The 24215-nt window shown below is 40.4% G+C and overlaps 1 protein-coding gene across 3 annotated transcripts in view; it reads left to right on the top strand.

Moving 5' to 3' along the window:
- KLHL29 (kelch like family member 29) overlaps window positions 1-19570 on the top strand; it is a 495400-nt gene extending 475830 nt beyond the window's left edge. For all 3 annotated transcript variants that reach the window (XM_081940648.1, XM_081940649.1, XM_081940650.1), the window contains 2 exons: window positions 1431-1575; window positions 16834-19570. In XM_081940648.1, coding sequence (XP_081796774.1) covers window positions 1431-1575; window positions 16834-17017 — 329 coding nt within the window. In that variant the 3' untranslated portion in view covers window positions 17018-19570. The remainder of the gene's footprint in view (window positions 1-1430; window positions 1576-16833) is intronic.
- The last annotated feature ends 4645 nt before the right edge of the window (window positions 19571-24215 follow it).

Here is a 24215-nt window from a genome sequence, read left to right as displayed (position 1 = left end):
TTTTTTTCAGATAACTTTGTCTGCTTTGGGAGAATTAACCCCTAAAGTTAATGATACATCGGTGAGCAGGAGAAGGAGATATATATATATTTTAAATGAATTTTAGGCAGAGATTTTTGTGGACGAATGGAAGGCAAATCCTTTCATGCCCCCATATAAATCTACTGGGAACTGGGAACTAAATATGAAAAGGTGATGTCTTCCCCAAATCATCTGGCTATTATTAAACCACAGGCGTATATAGTCTATACAAAATTCTAACATGTAACCTGATTGTAAGAAGTCAACAGAGTCCTAGTTGGTTCCAAGTCAGTTCCATTATTCATACTTTACACAAACAAACAAACAAACACAGTTTAAGGTGAACAGCAATCAGGGGGAAATGCTTTCTTAAGCTTGTTCAATTATTCTCATGAGGAAGTATGCAAACAACATGGAAAAGAATGGATGCTAATGTGCATAATAAACAGAGCTGCATCTATTTTGCTAACCTGAACCTCACTTAGAAGTGAGATCTAAAAAAAACCATGTACATTGCGTAACATAACATGCCAGGTTGTGTGAAAACAAGTAGATTGTACAGGATCTGTTGGATTGCAGAAATCTTGTGTTAAGGCTCCAACGATCATGGAGGACCAGGTTAGGTCTTAAAAATGGGCAGCTAGCCCTGCACATCCGCTACAAACAGCAGAAGCTGTACTTGGATACTACCAGAGGACAAAGGGTTGGGAAACGCTCTCTGTGGCGTTATTTAATATATCTTCATTTTTTGTCATTTGCCCCATTGCAATATTTTCCATATTTCCTTAAATCCCATAAGGAGGCTAGTACAGATGATCAGAATTGTAACCCATTGTATATCCAGGGTCAGGGAGGTTGAGAAAAGTTGGCCTGCAGTTTCTGGTTCCCTGCTGTGTATATTCGGCTAAAAAGAAAAGAGAGGGATCAAAAGAGGTTAGGCTAGAATATTGATTCACCTCAAAGCTTAAGTATGGAATTTCTAACATCAGAGCCACCATCTGATTATGCTGCTTAGAAACTAATCTCCTTGTCTGAAAAAGGGGCTGCGATGCCATGTCTGAAATAATTTGGCAGATCATTTCAGTTTTACCAGGGCCATACTTTTTTTTGAAGGCGCAAGGATGCGTGCCGATATGGGAAGTGACAGTGCTGTTGGATTGCAGCCACTGTGTGCTAAGAGTGGGGAAGACCCACAAACTTTTAAAAGTGCCTTTCAGAAGTTTAGGGGTGAAGAAGACAATCAGCAATAAGAGCAGCAGCAAAAATATTTCCTCATTTTTCTTTTGCTGGCCTTGGAGATTTCAAGAAATGTGACTGATCTATAAATGAGGGGGATGCATAAATGAGAAGCTTGATTCTAGCACCAACCCTGGTAACCAATCTTTATGTTGCTTTTTTTCCATTGACAGATAACAAATACGCTCCTGCGGTCACTCTCAATGGTTTCATCTTTATCCTCGGAGGAGCTTACGCACGAGCAACCACCATCTATGATCCAGAAAAAGGCAATATAAAAGCAGGCCCCAACATGAACCACTCCAGGCAGTTTTGCAGGTGAACCAAACAACCACAGGATGGTTGAATTGCTACTATGTGTGTGTGTGTGTGTGTGTGTGTGTGTGTGTTTTTCCCCTTGCTGGAGAAAGTGATGGTGTGGGAGTGAGCAACACAGCAGGAATGAAGTTGCATTCAGATTGCTTCTTGGTCGTTCTTTTAAGGACCAAGTGTTCTCCAGACTATAGCCAGGAAAACTGAGGCTATGTAGTTCGGCAGTTCAAATCTCACCAGGCTCAAGGTTGACTGAGCCTTCCATCCTTCCGAGGTGGGTAAAATGAGGACCCAGATTGTTGGGGGCAATAGGCTGACCCTGTAAACCACTTAGAGAGGGCTGTGAAGCACTATGAAGCAGTATATAAGTCTAAGTGCTATTGCTATTCTCTTGGGTAGGATTCCTCAGTTTTGTCTTGATCTCAATTAAATGTGTACTCATTTCATAAAGATTCAGGTAAGGTGAATTTTCCCAAAAGCTACCGTGTTTCCCCGAAAATACAACATGTCCTGAAAGTAAGGCCATGCCAGATTTTCACGGTGGGCAAAAATGTAAACCCTCCCCCAAAAATAAGCCCTAGTGAAGGGGTGGGTTTAGCCAGAACAGGGGGCAGCCCTTCCCTTCCCCGGTCACCTCAGGGCTTCTTCACCCCTTAATCGGATCAGCTGGGCCGCTCTGTTCACAAAACAGCTGATTCGCGGGTGTTGCTCAGGCCTCTGCCTCCAGCAAACGCCGGTCGCTTTTGCAGCCAATTGCAGTTGCAAAAGAAGCCGGAGGCCAAGCAACACAACCCAAATGCCCTCCTTACATAATGTTGACAGTCACAGCTCGCAATTCCGTCCAAGGAACAGGAAAAGAAGGCGTGGAAATCAATACACCTGGGACATCGGAAGAAGCCCTGCGAGGAGACACCGCTGCTGATGTGCAGGAAATCCCCCCCCCCACCTGCAGATCGTCCTTTTAAAGAGGAGTTTCACAAGGATGAAGGCGACACAAACGCCGCCTTCAGCCACCTCTTCGTCCTGGTGAAACTCCTCTTTGAAAGGACGATCTGCAGGTGGGGGGGGGAGATTTCCTGCAGCAGCATCTCCTCACAGGGCTTCTTCCGATGTCCCAGGTGTGTGGATTTTCATGCCTATAAGAGGTCGCTTCTCACCTGCATATTCACATTGAAGGCTCGAAATGGGGCATTTTTGTGAACGGCTTGAAAATGTGGAGGAGGATATTCCTGACTCTCAACCTGTTCTGAAGGTCAGCACAGACTGAAAACAGGATAAGAGCCAAAATCCCCCCTCCCCATTTTCAAGCGGTTTGCAAAAGTGCCCCATTCCGATCCTTCACATTCTCCAGGATTGATGGCATGGAATGGGCGTTTTTGCAAACCGCTTGAAAATGGGGAGAGGGGATTTTGTCTCTTATCCTGTTTTCAGTCTGTGCTGACCTTCAGAACAGGGGGGGAGGCAGGAATATCCCCCTCCACATTTTCAAGCCATTCGCAAAAATGCCCCATTTCGAGCCTTCAGCATATTCCAGGATTGCAGCATTGAAGGATCGGAATGGGGCATTTTTGCGAACAGCTTGGAAATGTAGAGGGGATATTTTACTTTTTCTTACCTTGTTCTGAAGCCCCTCCCCCTCTTTTCCTGGCAATCGTTCTCTCCTTGGGATCTCAGCGCAGACGCACATCCCCCAAATGCTCTATCTGAAGCCGCCTCTGCGTCTGTGCAGAGCTCCCAAGGAAAGGATGGTGTGTGGGTGTGTAAGATCCCTAACCTCCCCCCCAAGGCAGCCACATCCCTCAAGTAACCTGCTTTTCTGCTCCATTCTCCACTGCCACGTGCAGGGCAAGAAAAGTAGTTTGTGGGACTACTTCCAACTTCGCAAGATTTTTTTTTTTTTTTTTTGCGAGAACTTGAAAGGTATTTTCTGGTATTTTTTTTACCATAGGCACACAATCTACTTTTCTTGTCCTGCACGTGGAACAGAGAATGGAGCTGGAAAGCAAGTTAGTGAAGGGATGTGGCTGCCTTGAACTGTGTGTGTGTGTGTTTTTTTTCGTTCATTCTGCCAGGAAGAGCCCCCCCCCATGAGGCCAGAGCAGCACAGTCAGCTGTTCCGCGGCCAGCAAGCAGGGCAGTCGAAGGCCAGGATGCAAGAAGAACTTGGGTCATTGTGGGATCCAAGCAAGCGGACAAGCGGGTGGTGTGATGGAGAGGGTGGGGCTGGTGGGCTTGCTGCTTCCTGCACCTGAAAATAATAAGACCTCCCCGAAAATAAGGCCAACCCTTATTTGGAGGGTCAAAAGAAAAAAAAGATATTTTCAGGGAAACACGGTACTGAAGATGTTTAGCATTAAAAGCACTGCATTGGGAATGCACAACACAGGTAAGCCATCAGTGAAAGTTTCATGGCATATCTCTTAACACTCCTGAATATTGCCCCGAATAACCAGGGGAGAGATCTGTGGGAAGCAGAATGAAGGCAATGCAAAAGCCTCATCCCGCTTTTTAATTCAGTTGCCTTTTCATATTATATTTATATTTGTACCCTATGACTATCATTAAGTGCTGTACCTTATGATTCTTGACAAATTTATCTGGTCTTTTTATGTACACTGAGAGCCTATGCACCAAGGACAAATTCCTTGTGTGTCCAATCACACTTGGCCAATAGAGAATTCTGTTCTATTCTATTCTATATTTATAATATATTCATACATGCAAACCGGTGCAATAAATCCACTGCATCATGAATATCCCACTTAACAGAATCAACAACACAGTTTTTAATCAATGTGTTTTGGTTGCATGATTAAAAATAGAAACAACTATTAAAATTGAATAAGCAAAGCCATACTAACTGCACTTTAGAATTCGTGATGTAGTTTGAATGTTTGCAACCAGAGAAGAAATGGCCATTTTAAAAGTATTTGATGGGCTGTGGGGACGGATTGAGATTTAATTGACATCTCATGACAGTATTGCAGTGTCATCTTCAATGTCAAAAAGAACAAAATGGTACCCAGGCTTTGTCCATGCTTAAATGTGTGACTTAAAGCCCCAGGTGCAATGTTATTACAAGAGCTTCATTGTATGAAATGTGCAAAGGTTGGAGTATGGCTGAAGCAGGGTTTTCACTATTTCCATTGTCTTTACCTTTCAGCTCCACCTATAAACACTTTATCTATCTGATTGAAATATATCTTTGTGCCTAAGACACAAATGTCTGTGTGTGTGTGTGTGTGTGCATACCAGTTTAAAGTTCATTGTTAATTGGTTATTGAAACAGGTCATGGTCCAAAACTAATGGTATTAATTTTTCGAATCTTGGTGTGGAATTGTAAACGAAAACTAACGTGTACTGAATCCCAAGTATTGATTCAATTATTAGATTATTAGAGAGAGAAAATAAATATCTCTGAAGCCAGATGCCAAAACAATATTTAGTCTCCTGTCTCCAATCTGGCATTCTCTATATGTAACTGGTCAAATGTGCTGCTATCTCGGGCTGCTCTCTCTTTGCCAATTTTGAATGAAAAGGAACACCAATTTATTTATTTATTTATTCATTCATTCCCTATCTTTATTATTTTTGTAAATAACTCAAGGCAGCAAAAGTACCTCATGCTCCTTCCTCGTCCTGTTTTCCCCATAAGAGCAACCCTGTGAGGTGGCTTGAAAAGTTTGTTTTGCAGTAAATCTGCAGTTCCCAGTTTGGATTGCATATATAATAACAAGTTAATTAATATTTGTATAGCTTGCAAATTGTGATAACACTGGTAGCAATATCAAATAGATAGGCTTGTTAATTAATTATGGCTTGTGTAAAACACAATTTTTGTTTAATAGCTTGCTCAGCTTTCAAACTGTTGTGAGAAGCTTCAAAGTTCCTCCCCAAATGCCCGAAGAAGGAATGGTGGAGTACAGAAAATTGAGTTGTGGCATAAGTCACTCATTCTCAGCCCAACTCACATCACAGGGTGGTTGTTGGTCGAGGGGGAGGAGGAAAAGAAGGGCCATTACGTATGTTTGCCCGTTATTTGTAGGTGTGTTTGAGTTATTTATAAAAATAATAAAGGCAAGATACAAATACATAAATAGATGTTGTATTGCAATGAGGCTTGAAAATAGGTCCAATATAATCAGACATCCTTTGCTATAAAAAAAATTCGACACTGTGGCAAACTTTCAATGCAGACCGGAGGACTGGGCAGGCATTTCAAGACACGAAGCCGTTGGCTCAAAGAAAGCAACGCAACAGCACTGGCAGCGGGAAAGGGCCAGAGAAAAGAGAGGTTTCCTACAGATATCACTTTTGTTCTCCCGCCAACCCCTCTCCCCAAAGAGCAGAGAGATTAGAGAAGAGATTGCAAGAAAGTACTGTAAGCATACCTGCAGTTCCCGATCCATCTGCTGGTGCCGCCACATTGCCCTCAGTGTGCAGAAGACAGTAAGTGGGCATTCAAGCATTCCAGAGGGTGAGAAAGTGGTTAGGAGACAAGCAAAAGCAGAAGATGTGAAACCGAATAGTCTGGTATCCTTTCGGAAAGAAAGGACATTTGTGGTTATGCAATTCTCCACTTGGTGACTCCTTCATTAGTAATAGTCCAAATTAGGGTTGTTAAATGAGGACCACCTGCATAATAGTTTATTAGTACAGAGGATCCCAGTAGCCCAGGGGTGTCAAACTCACGGGCTGCGGGCCAGATGCGTCACACACTGGCCATGCCTACCCCCATTTTAGCGAAGGGGGAAAAAGTGATGCGTCCTGTGACGACACAAGTTTAACACCCCTGCAGTAGCCTATTCTTATTGTTAAAAGGTTTGGCTTTTTTATTTTATAGCACCCTTTCCTAAGTCTTGTATATACAGGCAAACTGATTTCTTTGATTTGAGAGTGGTCAATAGCTACATTTATTGGTGATCGAAAACCTCTAATGGATTTTTTGCATAAAAATAAAAAAAATGAACTTGTAATTGATGGCTTTGATGATTACACAGGATAGATTGTAGAAAGAAGAGAGTCACCATGCTACTTTAGGGAGATGTTAAAGTATGTTAACTGTAACTGCTGTGAAGAAATATCGGAAGCTACTTCTGTGTATTTATATATCCTCCTTAATGTCTTTTTCTTTTTTTCTCTCCTTTTTTTTCTTATTGCAATTTTTGCTTTCCCTATTATTTGTCTCTTTTTGTTGTTGTTGTTGTCTCTGTTCCAATTTAGCTCGTATTGGTTCTAATTATTGCTCTTAAATAAAGTCCAGTAAATATATAGATTATATTTAGATTTTGGCTTTTAAAATGACATATAGTTGCTTCCATTCTCAATATTGGGACTGGAAGAAAGGAAAGTACCATATCCCTTAAAACAGAAACACATTTTCCTATTTTGGGGCTGTTTCTCCTGTTTTTATTTAAAGAGTGCCCTCTCTTGGTTGTAAAGAGCATGCTGTCCTGAAGCTAACATTACATTATATGCAGTAAATATTACCGTCCAAATCCCAGCCAAAGCCACTGTGTTCCTGCTGCTTCTGTGCTAATTACAGATTTTCATTGTTCCTCTGAGTTAACAAGAGTGAAATTGAATGTAGGAGAACCCCACTGTGTCCGTGCAGTAGTTAATTATATTTTTTCTCTCAAGATTGTAAACCAGAAGCAAACAGTGTGGTACAACTGACATAACTTCCCTTGGTAATTCATTCCATTAATTATGTGAAGCTTTTTTTTAAAATGAGGGATGTTCTTCAGTGATATTAAAATTACTTGGATGTGAATGACTTTAATGCAGTCATGCTTTTCACCAAGATCTCTTGACAGACTAGGATTTCTCTAATAATCTGAAGACTTGAGAGTTTATTCAAGATAGATAATTTTACATTTACAGTACATCCCTTTAAAAACCCATAAAAGTAGAACACTTACTTAACACCATTCTGCTCTTCAGAATAATTCTTTTTTTTTTTTTACATCCAAGATGGAGGAGATGAATCCTTCCTAGTGATGAAGTAAAAATTCTACATAGCAGTATTCAGGTTTTACCTGTTTTAACAAATATTTATCAATTAAAATAAATTTTAATTTTAAAATTCAATACTTTGATGCTTCTAAAATATCTATTTATGGGTCTTCTTTTTTTAAAAAAAATAGTGAATTACTGAAAATCGGTGGAACTGAACAGAGGGAAGCTTTATGCTACAAGGTGAATCACACACTGAAGTGATTTACGGCTGAGACAAAGTTTAAGGCATTGACAAGCTAAAAAAACTCTCATGTTGAATTGCTAAAGATTATAACGGGGTTTGCAGTTATAATGGGGATGTCTTTTTCTTCTTTCTTTCTGTCTTTCTTTTTTCCTTCCTTCCTTCCTTCCTTCCTTCCTTCCTTCCTTCCTTCCTTCCTTCCTTCCTTCTTTCTTTCTCCTTAACTCACAATTTTCTCTTTTTCTATTTGGATACTCCTGAATTTTTTCTGAAATACCTTTCATATCAGCTTCGTTGTACATGCATAATGATATATTTCCCCCTATTTTTCCTTTTGGTATTTTACTCTGATAAGGCTACCAAATCTGGACTCTAAAGTTCCAGGACAATGCTTGTTTTTCAGTCCTTTGTCACTTTTTGTGAAGTACAAGGTCATATCTCTAGGACCATCTGCCAATAATTGCTTCTTTGAGCTCATGCTGTGTCATCACTGATAGCCTGAAGCCACTTAGAGCTTTTTTGCATTCCTTTCCCAGGTCTGAACCTGGTGATCATACAAAGTCCTCAGTAGACAGATAAGGAGGTTTTGAAAGTCTATCCACAACTTGTAAGAGTCTACCTAGTAACAAGCAGTAATCTTTTTTGTGGGGGAGGGGGGAATTCCCTTGTCTTTTCTGTTATCCATCTGACATTAGCAAAGTTATCTCAGGCTTGCAGGACTATCTCTTTGGAATCCAACTGGCACTGTGTATTGTAGACGTCCGGAGTGCAAAATCTTGATCGTTATCTTACTATCACATGAAATAAGTGGCATTGTTCAGATTTTTAGTGCCTCCTTTTTGGATAGCAGGATGAAATTGATCTGTTCCAGGCCCATGGCCACGGCCGTGTTTTTTGTACCCGCTGACAAACCACATGTGTTACCTTAACTGCCTCATCTTGTACAATTTCAAATAATTCTGCTGTATTTCATCCACTCCCGCCGCTTTCTTTTAAGCAATATTTTTATGGCCCATTTAACGTCACTTTCCCAGAATGTTCAGTGAACCAGCCTGTAGAAATATCATCAGTCTTTTTCCTGTGACTTTTAGGCAAATGAGATTTGTTGTCCTCATGAAAACCTTTAGCAGAGCCAAGATTCAGGTTGTACTGAGCGACACCACGAGTAAGGTTGGGTGTTTGCTTCCTTTTTAAAAATCATCTTTTGTTCTTAAGCAGCAAAGCGTGGTGACCGAAGTTTGAGGTGCTTTCACAGATTAAAAGAAATGGCTCGTTAGGGATGAAAAAGATTCTTTAGATGAATGGCACAAAGGAAGCACTGGTATTTCTTGGCTGCTTCTTGCTCAAAAGCTTACAAACCTGAAAGCCATCTTTATACAACTGTAATCTTCATCCTTTGAAGAACGGAGAGAAAATACAGGTAGTCCTCAATTTACAACCTCGAATGGAACCTGTTCCTAAGTGAGGTGATTGTGCAGTTAATCACGTCCAATTTTATCACCTTTTTTTGCTGTGGTCATTAAGTGAATCACTTGGTTGTTAAGCAAATCTGGCTCCCCCTGCCTTAACTTTGCTTGTTGGAAGCTGGCTGGGAAAGTTGCCAATGATCACATGTAGCAGTGGTGTATAGTCTGCATTAAGCAGACTAAGCACCTGCTTAGAGCATCAGGCCCAAAGGGGGCACCACAAAGTTGAGAAAGAAAGAAAAAAACCAGTGAAGATTTGTACAGTATGTACAAAGGAAGGGGCACCAAGATTTGTCAGTGCTTAGGGCACCAGTGAGCCTTAATCTGCCACTGATGTGCAGGGACAGGAAACCGCAACCATCACGAATACATGCCTGTTGTGTGGGCTGTTGCAATAGTTGTAAGTAGTGAGAACCATTTTTCAGCCCCTTTGTAACTTTGAATAGTAAGTAAATGATTAGTTGTAAGTTGAGGACTACCTGTGAACAGAAAGAAAAGTGCATTGTGATTTTAAGTATGTGTGTATCTTGAGAAGGAAAGTACACTGCATAATCTAATATTCATACTTTTAAAGTTGGATTTAATTTATTTCATGCTTGTCTTCCTCCTTTAATAGTGTATGATCAAATAATTCATTTCAATTGATTCTGCTTTTTTCTGTGCTTCCCAGCAAGCAGGAAATGTACACTCCTCCCTCGCTTTGTGCTTCTGAGTAAGGATTTGACCATCTTTTCTATAGCAATAGCACTTATAGCACTTAGACTTATAAACAGCTTTACAATGCTTTACAGCCCTCGCTAAGCGATTTACAGAGTCAGCCTATTGCCCCCAACAATCTGGAACTTCGGAAGGATGGAAGGCTGAGTCAACCTTGAGCCTGGTGGGATTTGAACTGCCAAATTGCAGGCAGCTGGCAGTCATCAGAAGTAGCCTGCAGTACTTCACTCTAACCACTGCGCCACTGTGGCTCATATCCAGTGTGGCTCATATCCACTGTGGCTCCATGCACCAGAAGTACTGTTTTACAAATAACAATAATGTCCGTAGGTGAGACCTATGTTCCTTTGTCTCTCTTTGGCCCTAAATAGGTAATCAGAGAAAGGAGAGGCTTGGTATTCCTGATCAATATAAAACCAAAGCAACTTAAGATTGATTTTCAGCGTATGGTCTATTTTCTACTATTTTAATCCTTCTTTTCCAAAATGCTCAAATCACTCAACAGTTAATACCACTCAAAATTACGCAATGACATATCCAAATGGAGGTGGGGTGGGAATGTAAAAGCGCTATAATATGAATTTAGTGTTAGAAAAAACTGACAGAGTTCCATCCACTTGAATTTCAATTTAATTAGGGCTTCCATTGTTTTTAATGGCCAGTTTAACAGGCTAGATCATGAGATTCTGTGCCATAATATAAGCATTTCACCACGGCTGCCCAAAAGTGGGACTATGCTTGGCTGAGAGTGTAAAATAATATTAGGCAAACAAGATCAGAGCTACAAACACCTGGACAATCGCTAGATGGTTGTTGAGAGTTAGGACCTTCTGTATCTACTAGTCATCCACAGTTTTGATGCCCAGACATGGTATGTCTGATGGTATGGACCAATATTTCTCAACTTTACCAACTCTTAAGATGGGTAGACTTCAACTCCCAACATTTGGGAATCTGGGAATTGAAGTCTACATAAACTTAAAGTTATCAATGTTGAGAAACACTGGTATGGACAGACTCTATGGTTGAAAGAAATGTCCATCTGGGTTGAGTTCCAAGTTGGAAGAAAGACACTGGAAACATGGAGGCTGCTTGGAAAGATGGTTTAATGGTGGACAGTCCTGGGCAAAAAAAAAAAAGCACATGGGAGAGACAGATTTATATCCTCTCTTGGGCTCCACCTTGGAGCTTCCTGTTCCTGTGAAAGAAATATATAATGATTGGTTGTCAGATTCCCATGGAGCCATTCAGGGGTAATTTTGTAGTGTCTTGAGTCCCAAGCTTGGTTGAATCCTGCTGGGTGATGTAATCTCCCCAGGTGCCATGTGGTGAGTTCTGTTGCTAGATGGGTAGAGGGCTAATCCCATCATGTCATGAGGGCCATTTCTTTTGTGTTGTAGATAAGATGGCCCAGCCTTTGTCTTATAGATAGGTTGGCACCAAAATATCCGCCGGGGTGGGGGTGGGCAGGGAGCTGAGGCTCTGAGTTTGTCTTTAGAAATGTGTTTCTCCTTTGGGGAAAATATAATATTCTGCCTTTTTAATATTTCCTAGAATATTTCATTTTCCTCACTGAAGTCCTTAGATTCTCTCCATCCCACCAGGCAGGAAGTTGAGATAACAATTGTTATGTGCTGGCCTGCCACTGTTACACATTTTAAGATTCTGTCTTTTGTTTTTGGTGAAGGCATTGCCTTAACAAATAAAAAAGCCAGCAAAAATTGTTGTGTGGCCAGGCCATAGCCCGCAAATAGTCAGATTGACGGCGATGATGTTACCATTCAATTGTGTCCAATTCTTGACAATTCTATAAGCCAGGTCTTCTGAACTTGCACTACTTCAACAGAGGCCAAGTCACTTCTCCAAATGGCCTTGGTGGTGCCTCCTCAGAACCTTGCAAGATGCCAAGAAGGATTGCAGTCCTGTCAGTAGGATCTCCTTATTTGGCTTAATCTTCCTTGTGAGGGGGTAGGCTGGATTTGGTGGGTGGCTTGGTGAGGTGATGAATGGAGTATAGGAGGATAAAGAAGGAGCAGAGGAGCATGCCTAGAGGCATACGGATTTAGTATCATCTCAGTAGAGCAGGCTGGGGAATTCTGGGAGTTGAAGTCCACAAGTCTTAAAGTTCCCAAGTTTGGACACCCCTGCAGTAGAGTGAGAGAAAAAAGAGCTTCAGTTACTGAACAGATTGGAGCATCTGGATAAGGGAAAGCAGCACCAAAGCTCATGAGGAACGCCAGGAACCAGACAAGCTATAGCTGAGAGATGGAACACTTGCCTTACCCGAGTGGATCATTGGCTTGGATCCCCTGATTTTGCTGAATCACAGATCTTTCCTTGCCGGTCCATCAGAAGGATGAAAGTTAAACATTGATTTTGTGTCCCACTGGAACAGAGTGATCAAGACGGATACTGAATTGTGTCTAAAGTAAACAAGCATTATTGGTTTGCTGGCTAGAATTTTCCTATTTGTTAGGCTAAATATTTTGCTGAAAGTATAAAACAGGATCGAGGCGGGTACGTTATGACTGTAGAACTGCATATGCACCAAAGCATTTACCCTTTCTTGGTTTCTTAAAGAGAAATGCTGATATACGATTCTGTCTTCCTACTCTGACAATTTTCACAAGGTGCATTGTCAGAAACTGTCTGAAATGGAATGGATTCCATTATTTTGAGATATAATGCATGAAATCACAGTGAAAATCCTAATAAGCATCAAAGCATTTTGGAAAACAAAACTTCTTAAATCTTTTTCCAAAATGAAAGTAGGAAGCAAGCCTGACCCTCCCTCTGTTCCTGATGCTGGCCTGCACCTTTTTCTTATCCCCACCTGCTCTTGTTCCCCTTTCAGATGCCTTAGTCGCACAGGAGTCAGAGGTTGGTGTACCCTGGCACCCATGCCTGGCCTGTAGGAAAGAAATGGGCTGTGTCACTGTGGACGAGAAGACCTGGCTCAGCCTAAACTTGCCAGTCGCTTAATGGGAGATTGTTGCTTTCTCCTCTTATTGGCAAGTGTATGACCACAGAACCTCCTCCTTAGCACATCTGTTCACTACAGGGGTGCGTTCCTGCCAGTTCTAGCCTCTTCTATAGAAGAGGTTCCACAAATCTACAGTGCCATTTAGAACCGGTTCCAGCTCCCTCCCCCCGCCATCCGCACATCATCAAAATGAAGAGCAGAGGAGGAATTCTGTGAGTTGAAGTCCACAAGTCTAAAGCTGTCAAGTTTGAACACCCCTGGGGTTTTTTTTCTAAAGGGTTAGGGGTGCAAGGGTCTTGTAGCTTGACAGCTTTAAGACTTGCACACTTCAATGCCAGAGTTCCTGAGCCAACATTTTGGTTGTTAAGCAAGAGCGTTGTTAAGTGAGTTTCACCACATTTTACAAGATGGCCATGCTCACCCAGTCACATGACTGCCAAGCCGCTCCCACCCGGTCACATGGCTGGCAAGGCACTCCCTCCCGGTCACATGACTGCCAAGCTGCTCCCACCTGGTCACATGGCTGGCAAGGCACTCCCTCCCGGTCACATGGCCGGCAAGCCACTCCCACAAAGCAGACCACACCTACAGAAGAGGTTCTAAAAAATTTTGAAACTCACCACTGGTTCACTACCACTAAATGTGATTGGATGACATAGGCCTGTGATGGCGAACCTATGATATGCGTGGCAGAGGTGGCACACAGAGCCCTCTCTGTGGGCATGCGCACCATCACCAGCTGATCTTCTGGCCAGTAGTGTTCAAGTGTTAAAGATGGCTAGGCTTGATACACTGGTGTTTTCATAGCAATGCTATTTTGGGATCTTCATTTGGGATGTTTGCTGAATATTAATCTTCAGTTTAAAAAAAATAGTGGTTTCTGTTCCCAAAATGAAAAGGGGGAGACAATTCAAGAATTGGAAGCTGGAATAGCTTCTTCCTATATAACCAGATTTCACTGGGATGATATTTTTTTGATTGGCGCTTTTTTTTTTTTAAAGAAAAAAGAAAAAAAAATTCCTAAACACCATAAAAGGGATTTTTTAAAAAGAAAAAGAAAAGAACACTGTTTGGAGCAGCTCCAGCTAAATTAAGTGTGGCTCTGTTCCCGTTTTTCAGTTACTAAAATTGGCAGCAAGAAGTAGAAAGACTGTGACGCATATGAACATGCTAATTCAGTCATTTAAATGTTCTTTTATCACCTCAAGGACTACTGGAGAGGTTATTTCTTCATCTCCCTGTTATTTCTGGACAGGGATTAATGTTCACAAGGCGGTCAAACCGAGATTGTGAAATGCCTCCGCTTGACAATCCCTGGATAAAAAGAATGGAGGGTAAACAGGTTTGGAACACAAAAACTCTCAGCAACAGCTCTGGAAGAAATTGATATTGATGATTCAGCATCAGGCAAAATACCTCCAGATGTTAATGAGGAATTCTTCTGCCGTCAGAAATGCTCACTTAATCACATCTGGCCCGAAAACAATCGCTTTCAGGGATCGATGATGGAAGAGCTGGAGAGAATGCCCTAAAACCTGTGCCCAAGCACAGCTGTCATCTAGTAATTTATTACCTGCCTAATGAAATCCTCATATTTTGCTTCCTCTGCCACTGCCATTTGAGTTATCCATTGTTCAGGCCAGATGCTGAAATTTCCTCATTGGGAAACCAGGTCTATAGGTTGGGCTGAGATTCCAAAAGCACCGGCACAGAGAAAGCTTTCATACCGCTTGAGTGTCAAAAGACGTGTGGTTTTCAAGTATGAAAGCACCAAATATGCCAAACGTTTCTCCAATAGAAGGGGCACGGTAACACAATACTTAGCTTTAGTGGTTTTAAGTTAAATGCTTTTAACTGAGAAATTTCTTTGATACCATTCAGAATGATTATTCAGCATTGTTGTAAAGCAGGGGTGTCAAACTCAATTTTGTTGAGGGCTGTATCAGGGATGTGTTTGATCATGGGGGGGGGCATGGCCAGCTCAAAGTAATTCCTGTCGGGGCACCTGTGGTGGCTCCCGAGCTCCGTTTCCACTGGCAGAAGCACCATGGGCCAGTCCTTTGCTGTTTCCAGAACGGCCTCGCAGGCCAGATCTAAATACCCCACGGGCTGGATCCCGCCTCCGGGCCTTGAGTTTGACACCCCCGTTGTAAAGGATGTTAAAATGGTGAATTAAAAAAAAAAGAGAATCCATGCAAAGAAGCATCTTTTTTCATGCACATTATAATCAGCTTGCGCAACATACCCTTTGGGGAGAAGGAACAAAATGGCGTTTTCTTTTTCTTTTCTTTTTTCATGTTTTAAATCATTTAATGTATTAATCAATTAAACAAACCAATATAAAACACAACAGTGAGGATACAATCAAAGGTTGAAAAAATATCTATAATGATAAAATGAAGTAGAACATTTTTAAAAAGAGGACAAACATTAATCCAGATATACAACTGCCTCAGTCCTTTCATGTCATCTAGAGCATATATTGCTTTTGTCTTCTCATTTCTACAATATAAAGAAATGTTAAAAATGAACAATATATCTCCTGATTTCACTTCTTCAGTATTGTTTTCTGTCCAGTATAAATTGTGTAATTTATCTAGCGTGTGCAAATTTTTTGGAAAAAGAAAAAGCTAGAGCAGCATTTCTGAACTCAACCCTCGGTTCTACAAAGGTGGGTTAGAGGATCTTTGACAGATTGGTTACCCCAAAAATAAAACGTTTTTTGAAAATTTTGTTTCAAGCTTGGTTTTTTTAATAGAAATTGTTTGCTATGAGTTTTTAAAAGGTATGAAAGCAAATGAAATATTAGTTTTAAGAAAGATAAGCTATCAGTTTTATTTTTAAGAACACAAAATGGCGTTTTCTATTTACATTGCCAGTGGCATAAGTACCAAGCTCTGTCCTCAAGAAAGTACTATTAAATAATAACTTTCCTAAACCAAGTCGTTTTCAGTTCTGCCTTCTGATTTTAAAGGCTGCTTTTGGGCATGCAAAATGCAAAAAACACCCCAATCCTGTTGCAGCACCTAAACCCATAGGATGGAAGAGGGGAGGTCTCAGACTTTCTCTTCTAGAAGCCACACAACACAAAACAGTTTGCTGCTTTGAATTAGTAATAGAGGTGGGATAAAAATAAAATAAAATAAAAAATATTTTCCCCCTCTGATTGGGAATGTGCTTGTTCCCACTTAATGATAATAGTGAAGGGGAAGGAACCATGTCGGGTCAATTGCATGGAGCAGATCTCTTCACTTCTTCCTTTTGAGCCCCACCCCACCCCCTCTTCCAAATTGGGACCGAAATGCTGCTGCTCTTTTGGTTGGTCCCTCTGAGCAGCTTGGGGACCTACTCTCCAGTTGGGAGAGTAGCTCAACTTTCTGCCACGAGAAGCAAACCCTCACCCTCCCCCCCCCCATTAGATTCGCATTGCATTCTATGCAGCCTCTGGATTTAGAGGGAAGAGGACCAAAACACAAGCTATCTTTCATTCTTCCATTCTTCCTTTAAGGTTGTCTTTATATAGACTGTAGAAAGCTATCGTGAATTTTCTCTTTCCGTTCGTGTATATGGGAATCTAAATGATCCCAGCAAGGGAAAAACTGGCTATGGTGCCCTCCCTGCTGCGGGGTCATCAGGGCCAATTCCTGTCCCATTGACATTTGTGGTTGCCTTTCCACCCACGGGAGAAAATTGAAAATTAATTAAGATGGGCAAAGGCTGGATGTGCTGGTTATTATAGTCATTGGTTTGTGGCAGTTACGACTCTAATGCAGAAGCTGTTCTTTCAAACAGCAGGATCAATTACTAAATAGAGCAAGTGCTTAGCGGACTGTTACTAACTGCATTCCTCTCCTCTCTCTCTCTCTCTCTCTCTCTCTCTCTCTCTCTCTCTCCACAGCGCTGTGGTTCTTGATGGAAAAATTTACGCCACTGGTGGAATTGTCAGCAGTGAAGGCCCCGCTCTAGGAAATATGGAAGCTTACGACCCCAACACCAACACATGGACGCTGCTTCCCAATATGCCATGTCCAGTGTTCCGGCACGGCTGCGTAGTCATTAAAAAGTACATTCAGAGCAGTTGACTCCATCGGAAACTTGGCTTCTGCCTGCTGAAAGCAAGCTGAGCGAACGATCCTGCAGAGAGAAAACGGGAGATACAACAAAAGAACATCTTGTCTAAAGTTATGACTAATCTCTACACTGAATGTAGAAAATCATCCTCACTTTTTGATGAACAATGAGCAGAGACGGCATACAGTGGACAAGAACAGGATTTAACATACGTGTACCACTAGGTGTCACCGTGGTGTTGGCTACAGACACGGGCTTTTGGTCCACCCAGGTGCAATAGCGTTGTTATTTCAAAGAGGGGAATGAAATGAACCGTGTGCGTTCTACTATGCTGAGAGCAAATTCAATCGTTGAAGTTACTGTGCCGATTTGGCTTTGCTGCTACATATTACGCATTGGGGGGGACTACATGAAATGAAGGGCAAAGTGTCCTTATCACTTTGATGGCTACCTTTTTGTTTTTAAACCAATGTACGCTTTTCAAACAGTGATCAAGAGCAAACTTCCCTCGCCGAACATACCAACTGAGGTCAGTCTTCCATCAAAGCCAATGTTTATTACAGCCCCGAGAGCAAAGCTAACAAAGCATAGAGGTGTGCCTGTCCGTCTCCTAGCATTCCACGTCCTTTGAATGAAAAGGTTTTCTGAAACTGTACCCCAATGTGAAAGGTCTGGTCGCGGGAGGGCCCTCCTTCTGCCCTACGGCTGTTTGTTTGTTTGTTTTCCTACTGTATGAACAAAAATCACAGCTACCTATCTGTAAAACAAGAGTCGTCTAGGAGCTTTTTATTCAACTTGTATTTCTCTGTTCAGAGATTAGACCGAAGAGTTCTCCGTTGGGTTTCCTATTTTGAGCCAGTGATTTGAGGCAAGGCCTTTGGGTGGGTGGGGGGGTTGTGATTGTCACTGAGTGCTAATCCACTAGCCAGAACATATAGGTCACTGTCTATATTTTTGTCAAATGAATCTTAAAAAAACAAAGATAAGTCCTATTTTTTCAAATTCTCTTCTGCCCCTTTCCTTTGCCAAATGTACGTTAAGAGTCTTAAGAAAAGTCCTCTCTGCTCAAGGGGCTTCAGCGGCTGCATTTGAAAGAAGAAGAAGAAATGGTTTTTGCAGCTTCTCGCGAGGGTTTCACAATAATAATTGAGAATGCAGTTTGTTAAATCCTTCTTTTAGCAAGGCGGTCTGGGGGAAATGGTTCCTCTGTAGAGTTGTAAGTATATACACAGCAGGGCTATATTTTTATATGTATATTAAAATATTGTACATTCAGAGAAGCGTTGTGATGTGAAAAAATTCTTTATAAAATTGTAAATGGAGCAGATTGGATGGCTGACAGCTGGGACACAGGGTTGCAATCGTAACAACAAACATATATATATATATTATGATTAATCCTGTGCGATGGAGATTATGGTTGATTTTCTTTGCGAACAACGGTCACTGTTTGTTTGCTAAACTTCTTCATGGCCATTATTAAGACCATTTTCCCCCCCAAGTGAAGTACCGAATGCCAGATACTATAGGGTGAAAGGGAAACCTCAAGCTCTTTTTTTTTTTTTTGCATAACAGACATCAATTTGGTCCATAATGGGGATGTGATCTGTTAAGTCACTAGAAACCGAATGGAGCGGGTTGGGGGTGGGGGCCAACTGGCCGTGAACAGCCTATTTTTTCAACTTTTCAGATGCTCCTATGGTGACACTCCTCTTCCTTCCTTCCTTTCTTTTTTTAAACATTTCCCTGTTCCAGATAATTGGTCACCATGATAGGGACATTACGATGGCATCAAAACACTATTAGGGTGATAAATGGTTTCCAGAAGCATCCCTAGAGCAGGGGTAACACGGGCTGTCACCTTTATACCTGAGCACATCCACTTGGAAGCCAATTCCACCGATTTCAGTCTGCCTCTTCCAAGTGGGTGTAGCATCATAGCCTTACTCTGACTAGTAGGAAGTCAGAGAACTGCAGCCAATGCCTTCATGATTTTGATACCAAATGCGTTTTCTTTTTAAATTGGGACATTTTGGATAACTGTATTTACAGATGGCTGGCCAATCACACACTAAAATTATTTTGGTAAATATCAATTTTTAGAAAGCAGATATTACTATTAAATTTGTACCTTGACGTATCTCAAAGTAATTGCTCACATAGGCAGCAAAATGGCATCTCTCCCATGGCATAATAGAGGATAGCATTTAAACTTATTATGCAGTTGTAACTAATTCTTTAAAGGGACGAAGCCACGCAAAGCTTTTTTTTTTCCTTTTTGTCAACCATGATGAAAGTATAAATTTGAAAAATCGGCACAAAAATTCCTCACTGCCTGGGGCAGGCTGAGTTTTATGATATTGGTGTCTTTTCTACCTCCAAAGGAGGGGCTAGCGTGTAAGCCTTGCTAAGCATTTAACATCTCCGAATTTACCTTCCCCCCCCCCTCACACTGGAGCAAAACTGGCTATTTCCGTGCATACTAAAAACAGGGTTGTCTGTAATTATATTGTATATATGTTTACTGTTCAATTCTTGTTAAAATAAATCTATTTCTAGATCTAGATTGAGCATTGTGGATTTTTTTGAAGTAAGTGGCATTATGTTTTAAGTCAAGTTAGCTCCTAGCTGCGGAAGCCAAATGTTGGTACTTTGGGGAGATTAATCCGAATAATTGATATTTTATCAAATATTTAAGATACGTTTAACCATCCTTTCATGTTAGCATATTATATTTATTTGTGCAATCACTTTGAAACAACTTGTGACTTTTAGTAAAATACTTTAATCTCAGACAAGGCCCACACAAATGAAAGAACACCAAGAGTGAACCAAGAGCACTAGTAAGAAATAAAACACATTCAATTGGCCTTAGCTAGTTTTTAGTCAGTTTACTATATCCCAGCAACTGATTCGCACAGAATCAGTCCATTTTAACAGATGTCTCGACATGCTTTGAGGTCTCAATCAGCAATCAATGAAACATTTTTATTTCTCCACAGTAGCTCAGTCTGGACAAAGGAAATCAGTTTTGTTACAACTCAGTTCTTGAGCCGCAAAGTACTTTCATGATATACGTCAGAAGTGGAGAACTATGGCCCTTTTATGACTTGTGGACTTCCCAGAAATATCGCCTCAGCGATTTCCCTATCCTTCGCCTACATTCGGATGTTGCCCTTAAGGCATGGCTTGTTGCTGCCTTGTGGTACCATCAATCATCGGGGTGTGTTTGCAACGTGTGAGGAACAGCCGGACCATGACGGATATGGAATTTGGCACTTTGAAATATGGTATCATTCTCATCAGTGGGGGCTCAGGTTGAACCAACGGATTATTCCACCCCGCTTCATAAATATATAGCAAACATTTTACATCAAATATGTATTTCATGAAAACACTTTGGTGTGCGTATTGCTAGCTATTATTAGCTGTACTCATGTGATAAACCGAGTCACAATGATGCCATTATTTAATTCATGTAACAAACTGAATCTTAATTACACAGGGTAGGTTCATACAACAATCAAGACTTGTGTTTATTAGCTGGTTTGTGGGACAGCATATAATACACATTCATTGTGGCAAGACCTCACAGTAAAAATGCTGCCCACCCAATACCAAATTAGAAAATCTGGATGACCAGATAGCCTAAACAGCTTTTTAAAAACTAACTAAATGCAGAATAATAATAATAATTGCAGCTTCCTGCAATAACACCAGCAGAACTGCAAAAAAAATGTGCTCTGTGTGTGTGTGTGTGTGTGTGTGTGTGTGTTTTCGTAGATTTTCATGGGTGTAGGTATACTGGTCTTGTATTCGGGTCTTTTCCCATGTAAGATTGAGATTGTCTTGGCAATGTTTCGTCGAGGTCCCACTTGCCATCTTCAGGCTGGTGTTTACGGCTTCATGCTTATGCTCCAACCACGCCTGACTCGCATAAGTACGAAGCCGAAAACACCAGCCTGAAGATGGCGAATGAGACGTCACCGAAACGTTGCCAAGACAATCTCAATCTTACACGAGAAAAGACCCGAATACAAGACCAGCATATATATATATATTGTAATATACAATCTTATAATTGCTATTTAACATTTGTCTGTTCATCATAGTGTCTATATTCATTTTTACACACATATATATAATACAGTTTGGGTCACTTTCTTGCCACCCCATGCCTCCATCTTTTTTTGCAACACCTTTCTCCTTCCATCTTCTTAACTTCCCTTCTCTAGCTTCTTCCTTCCTCCTCTCCTTCCTTTTAGGAATATCGTATATTTTAAGAAGGTACTTGATTGATACCTAGGACACTGGCAGCAACCCATATCAACCATTAGCACCAATCAATGGTATTTGTGACACATTTTTAAATATTCAGTTGACTGAGTTTCATGTTTCCTGAATAAAGTATGTAACAACAACAACAAATTATAAAAGGGAGAAAAAAATGATGAACAAAAACATAAGATGCATATTTACAGGCATGCATATTTCAATAAATTGATGCCGTAATTCATCGCAGACATCCATAGTTGATCTATAATAATTATACCATATGGATGTCACCAACTTCTTGATCCTTCTACCAGGGTAAACAGGTCTTCAGCACTTTCCAAATGGCCAGCAGAGTTAAGGCTCATTTGGTCTCAGATGTTCTAGAAGCCTATATCTAAATCTTCTGAGGGCATAAACTGGCCTGCGGTTTTGGAAGCAAATTTATCTTGGTGTTCGTTTTGAAGCAGAAGACAGACATATAGAGCGAAGGAGAGGGAGAAGAAGGACAATGAGAGTATATATATATATATCAATTCAATATACAGCTGCTGACTTTCTGGTTTAACCTAACTTTTCACAGATTTGATGCAGATGAAATATATACATATATCTCTTAGCTTTAAAACCAGGTATAATGTCAAGGGATTGAATAAAAAAGGTGATGTACAGGGAGATATCAGGCATAAAAGTTTATACTTCAGTCCTGTGGTGCATAGCCATGATTGTTAAATTTAAACCTAGCTCCAAAACAATTTATATAGCTTTTTACTTTGATAAAAGAACGTGTAACAGTTACTTTTATGATAGTTAGCATATCTCCCAGTTCTATAATGTGCTTTTATTATAGTGTGTGTGTGTGTGTGTGTGTGTTCCAAAAGATAACATAAAAAAATAATCAGTTTATCACGAGTGTCAGCAACACCTGAAGATTTTGAATTCAGCTCTTTGCAGGCCAATTGCAGAGAAAAGTTTATGCAATTTTAATTCTAGTGACCTAATACAGTTGGTCACTAGAAATTAAAATTAAATCCACAACACAAGAGTTCATGAGGAAGAAAAGTAGGGCATGATCCAAGTCAAGGCACAATGTTAACCCAAAGCAAGGCAGGACTCACAGACAGAAAACACGCAGCTAGGAAACAAACAGGTTCCCAGCATCACTTCCATCTGTCTGGTGGGCTAAATAGCAGGCTTCCAGTGCAGCCCATCAAGAAGGATGAGACTTTGTCCTCATGAGTAGTCTGGCTGATCTTCTCCGCTGAGAGCGCATTCTATCTAAAATCTCTTTATTTCGTGGCTGAATTTTATAGCTTAATTATGGGCAATCCTTGGCTCTTCCATATCCCTGGTATAGAATTCTGAAGAATTTGAATATCTTGGAAAAATTCATGGAAAAATTAAGAGAGAAAGTTTGTCTTCATGATTTCATCTTCGTCTATGTTGTATTTGGTTAAACATTTTTGAATAAGTATACCTGAAAAATCCTGGGAATATTCTTAAACTTTAATTGCTCTAGTCTTTCTTTCTCTTCACGAACATGGAAGATTTCGCTGTTGTAGCAGAAATACAGCTAGTAACAAAAAGGTAAGTTAACCATGAAACATTCCAATAGGAAGTCTTAATTTAGCAATATTTCTAGAAGTTTTTCCATTTAATTCACTAGATCTCCTCTTGGACTTTAAACATGAATTTCAGTCGTGCTCTTTGATTTAATTTTTAAATTAAAAATTAAAATTAAAATCTGAAAGTAGGGGTCCATCCATTTACAATATAGCTGTCAGTTGAATGGATTTTCCCCCAGTCCCTCAAACTGCAAGGAAAACTCTTAGTGTGTAGTGCAAATCTAATCTCATGACTGCTGAGGTCTACTCATGCTGAAATCAATCACTATTTTAAAGTGGCAAAGAGATATTGGGACTCCTACTTTAGTCCCCTTGTTTTAACAGCAGCAAATATTAAACACTTGGCATATGAAAATCTTTCTGCCAAGATAACTGCAAGTCTTGATGAGTTTATTTTTAAAGGACAATGGTATAGTATTATTTTCTGCATTGTTTGATTAATTTAAGCTTTAAAAGTATAAACATTACTTTAACATTTAGAATCACAGAAATATTGATCATATGCAGAATGATGCAAAGACACATATCAAAATACTTACTCCGTCTCCGCTACTATCCGTGGTTGGGGTCGTCATTTTCTTGATTGCAATACAAAGTGACTTTGTTGTACTTCACACCTAATACTGTAAAAGAATAATTTTGTGTTGCATATCTGATTTCATTTTTACTACCAAATTTTGCATGATAACCTTTCTACAGAATAAAAATACGTAATGTCTTAAAAACTGTATCATTTACCTTTTGTATGCAATCAGGTGTTTCTGTAGATTCTTCTCTGGCAGAGACTGAAAAATGTTAAACAAAAATTTTATAACAGAGTAGAGCCTCATCAGTTGAAACACATCTATTTCTCTCCAAGAAACGGAAGGACACATTTTACCATCTTGGTCTTTCCCGGATGGGTAGAGATACGAGATGGGAGCAGATGTCATCAATTGCCTGCTCCCGGGCCCTTACCATTTCTTTCTTTTTCTCAGCTTCTTTTGAGACCTCCTGTAAAAAGAAACTGGTGAAGTACAATCAAACTTCACTTTTAATTCATTATGAAATCTCGCTTAAAGAGGTTATTCTAATTTCTTACTATCGTGTACGATACTTACAGTTTTCACTCTGCTGATGGCTTTCTGGTACTTTCATATTTGTCCTTTAGCACCTCGTATTCCCTTTCCTTATCTCTGTCAGCATCTCCTGACAAAAAAATGACAAAAGAACTAGAACGTCTACAGTCAAACTTAAGATGAAATAAATCACTGTTCTTTTTAGAATTAAAACTATTAAAATGTTGTTAAGTTTCACCTCTAGCCAGCTGCGG

This window comes from Natrix helvetica, assembly GCF_964273705.1.
Source record: "Natrix helvetica genome assembly, chromosome: 2".
Taxonomy (NCBI): Eukaryota; Metazoa; Chordata; class Lepidosauria; order Squamata; family Natricidae; genus Natrix; species Natrix helvetica.
This window is presented reverse-complemented; position numbering and strand designations above follow the sequence as displayed.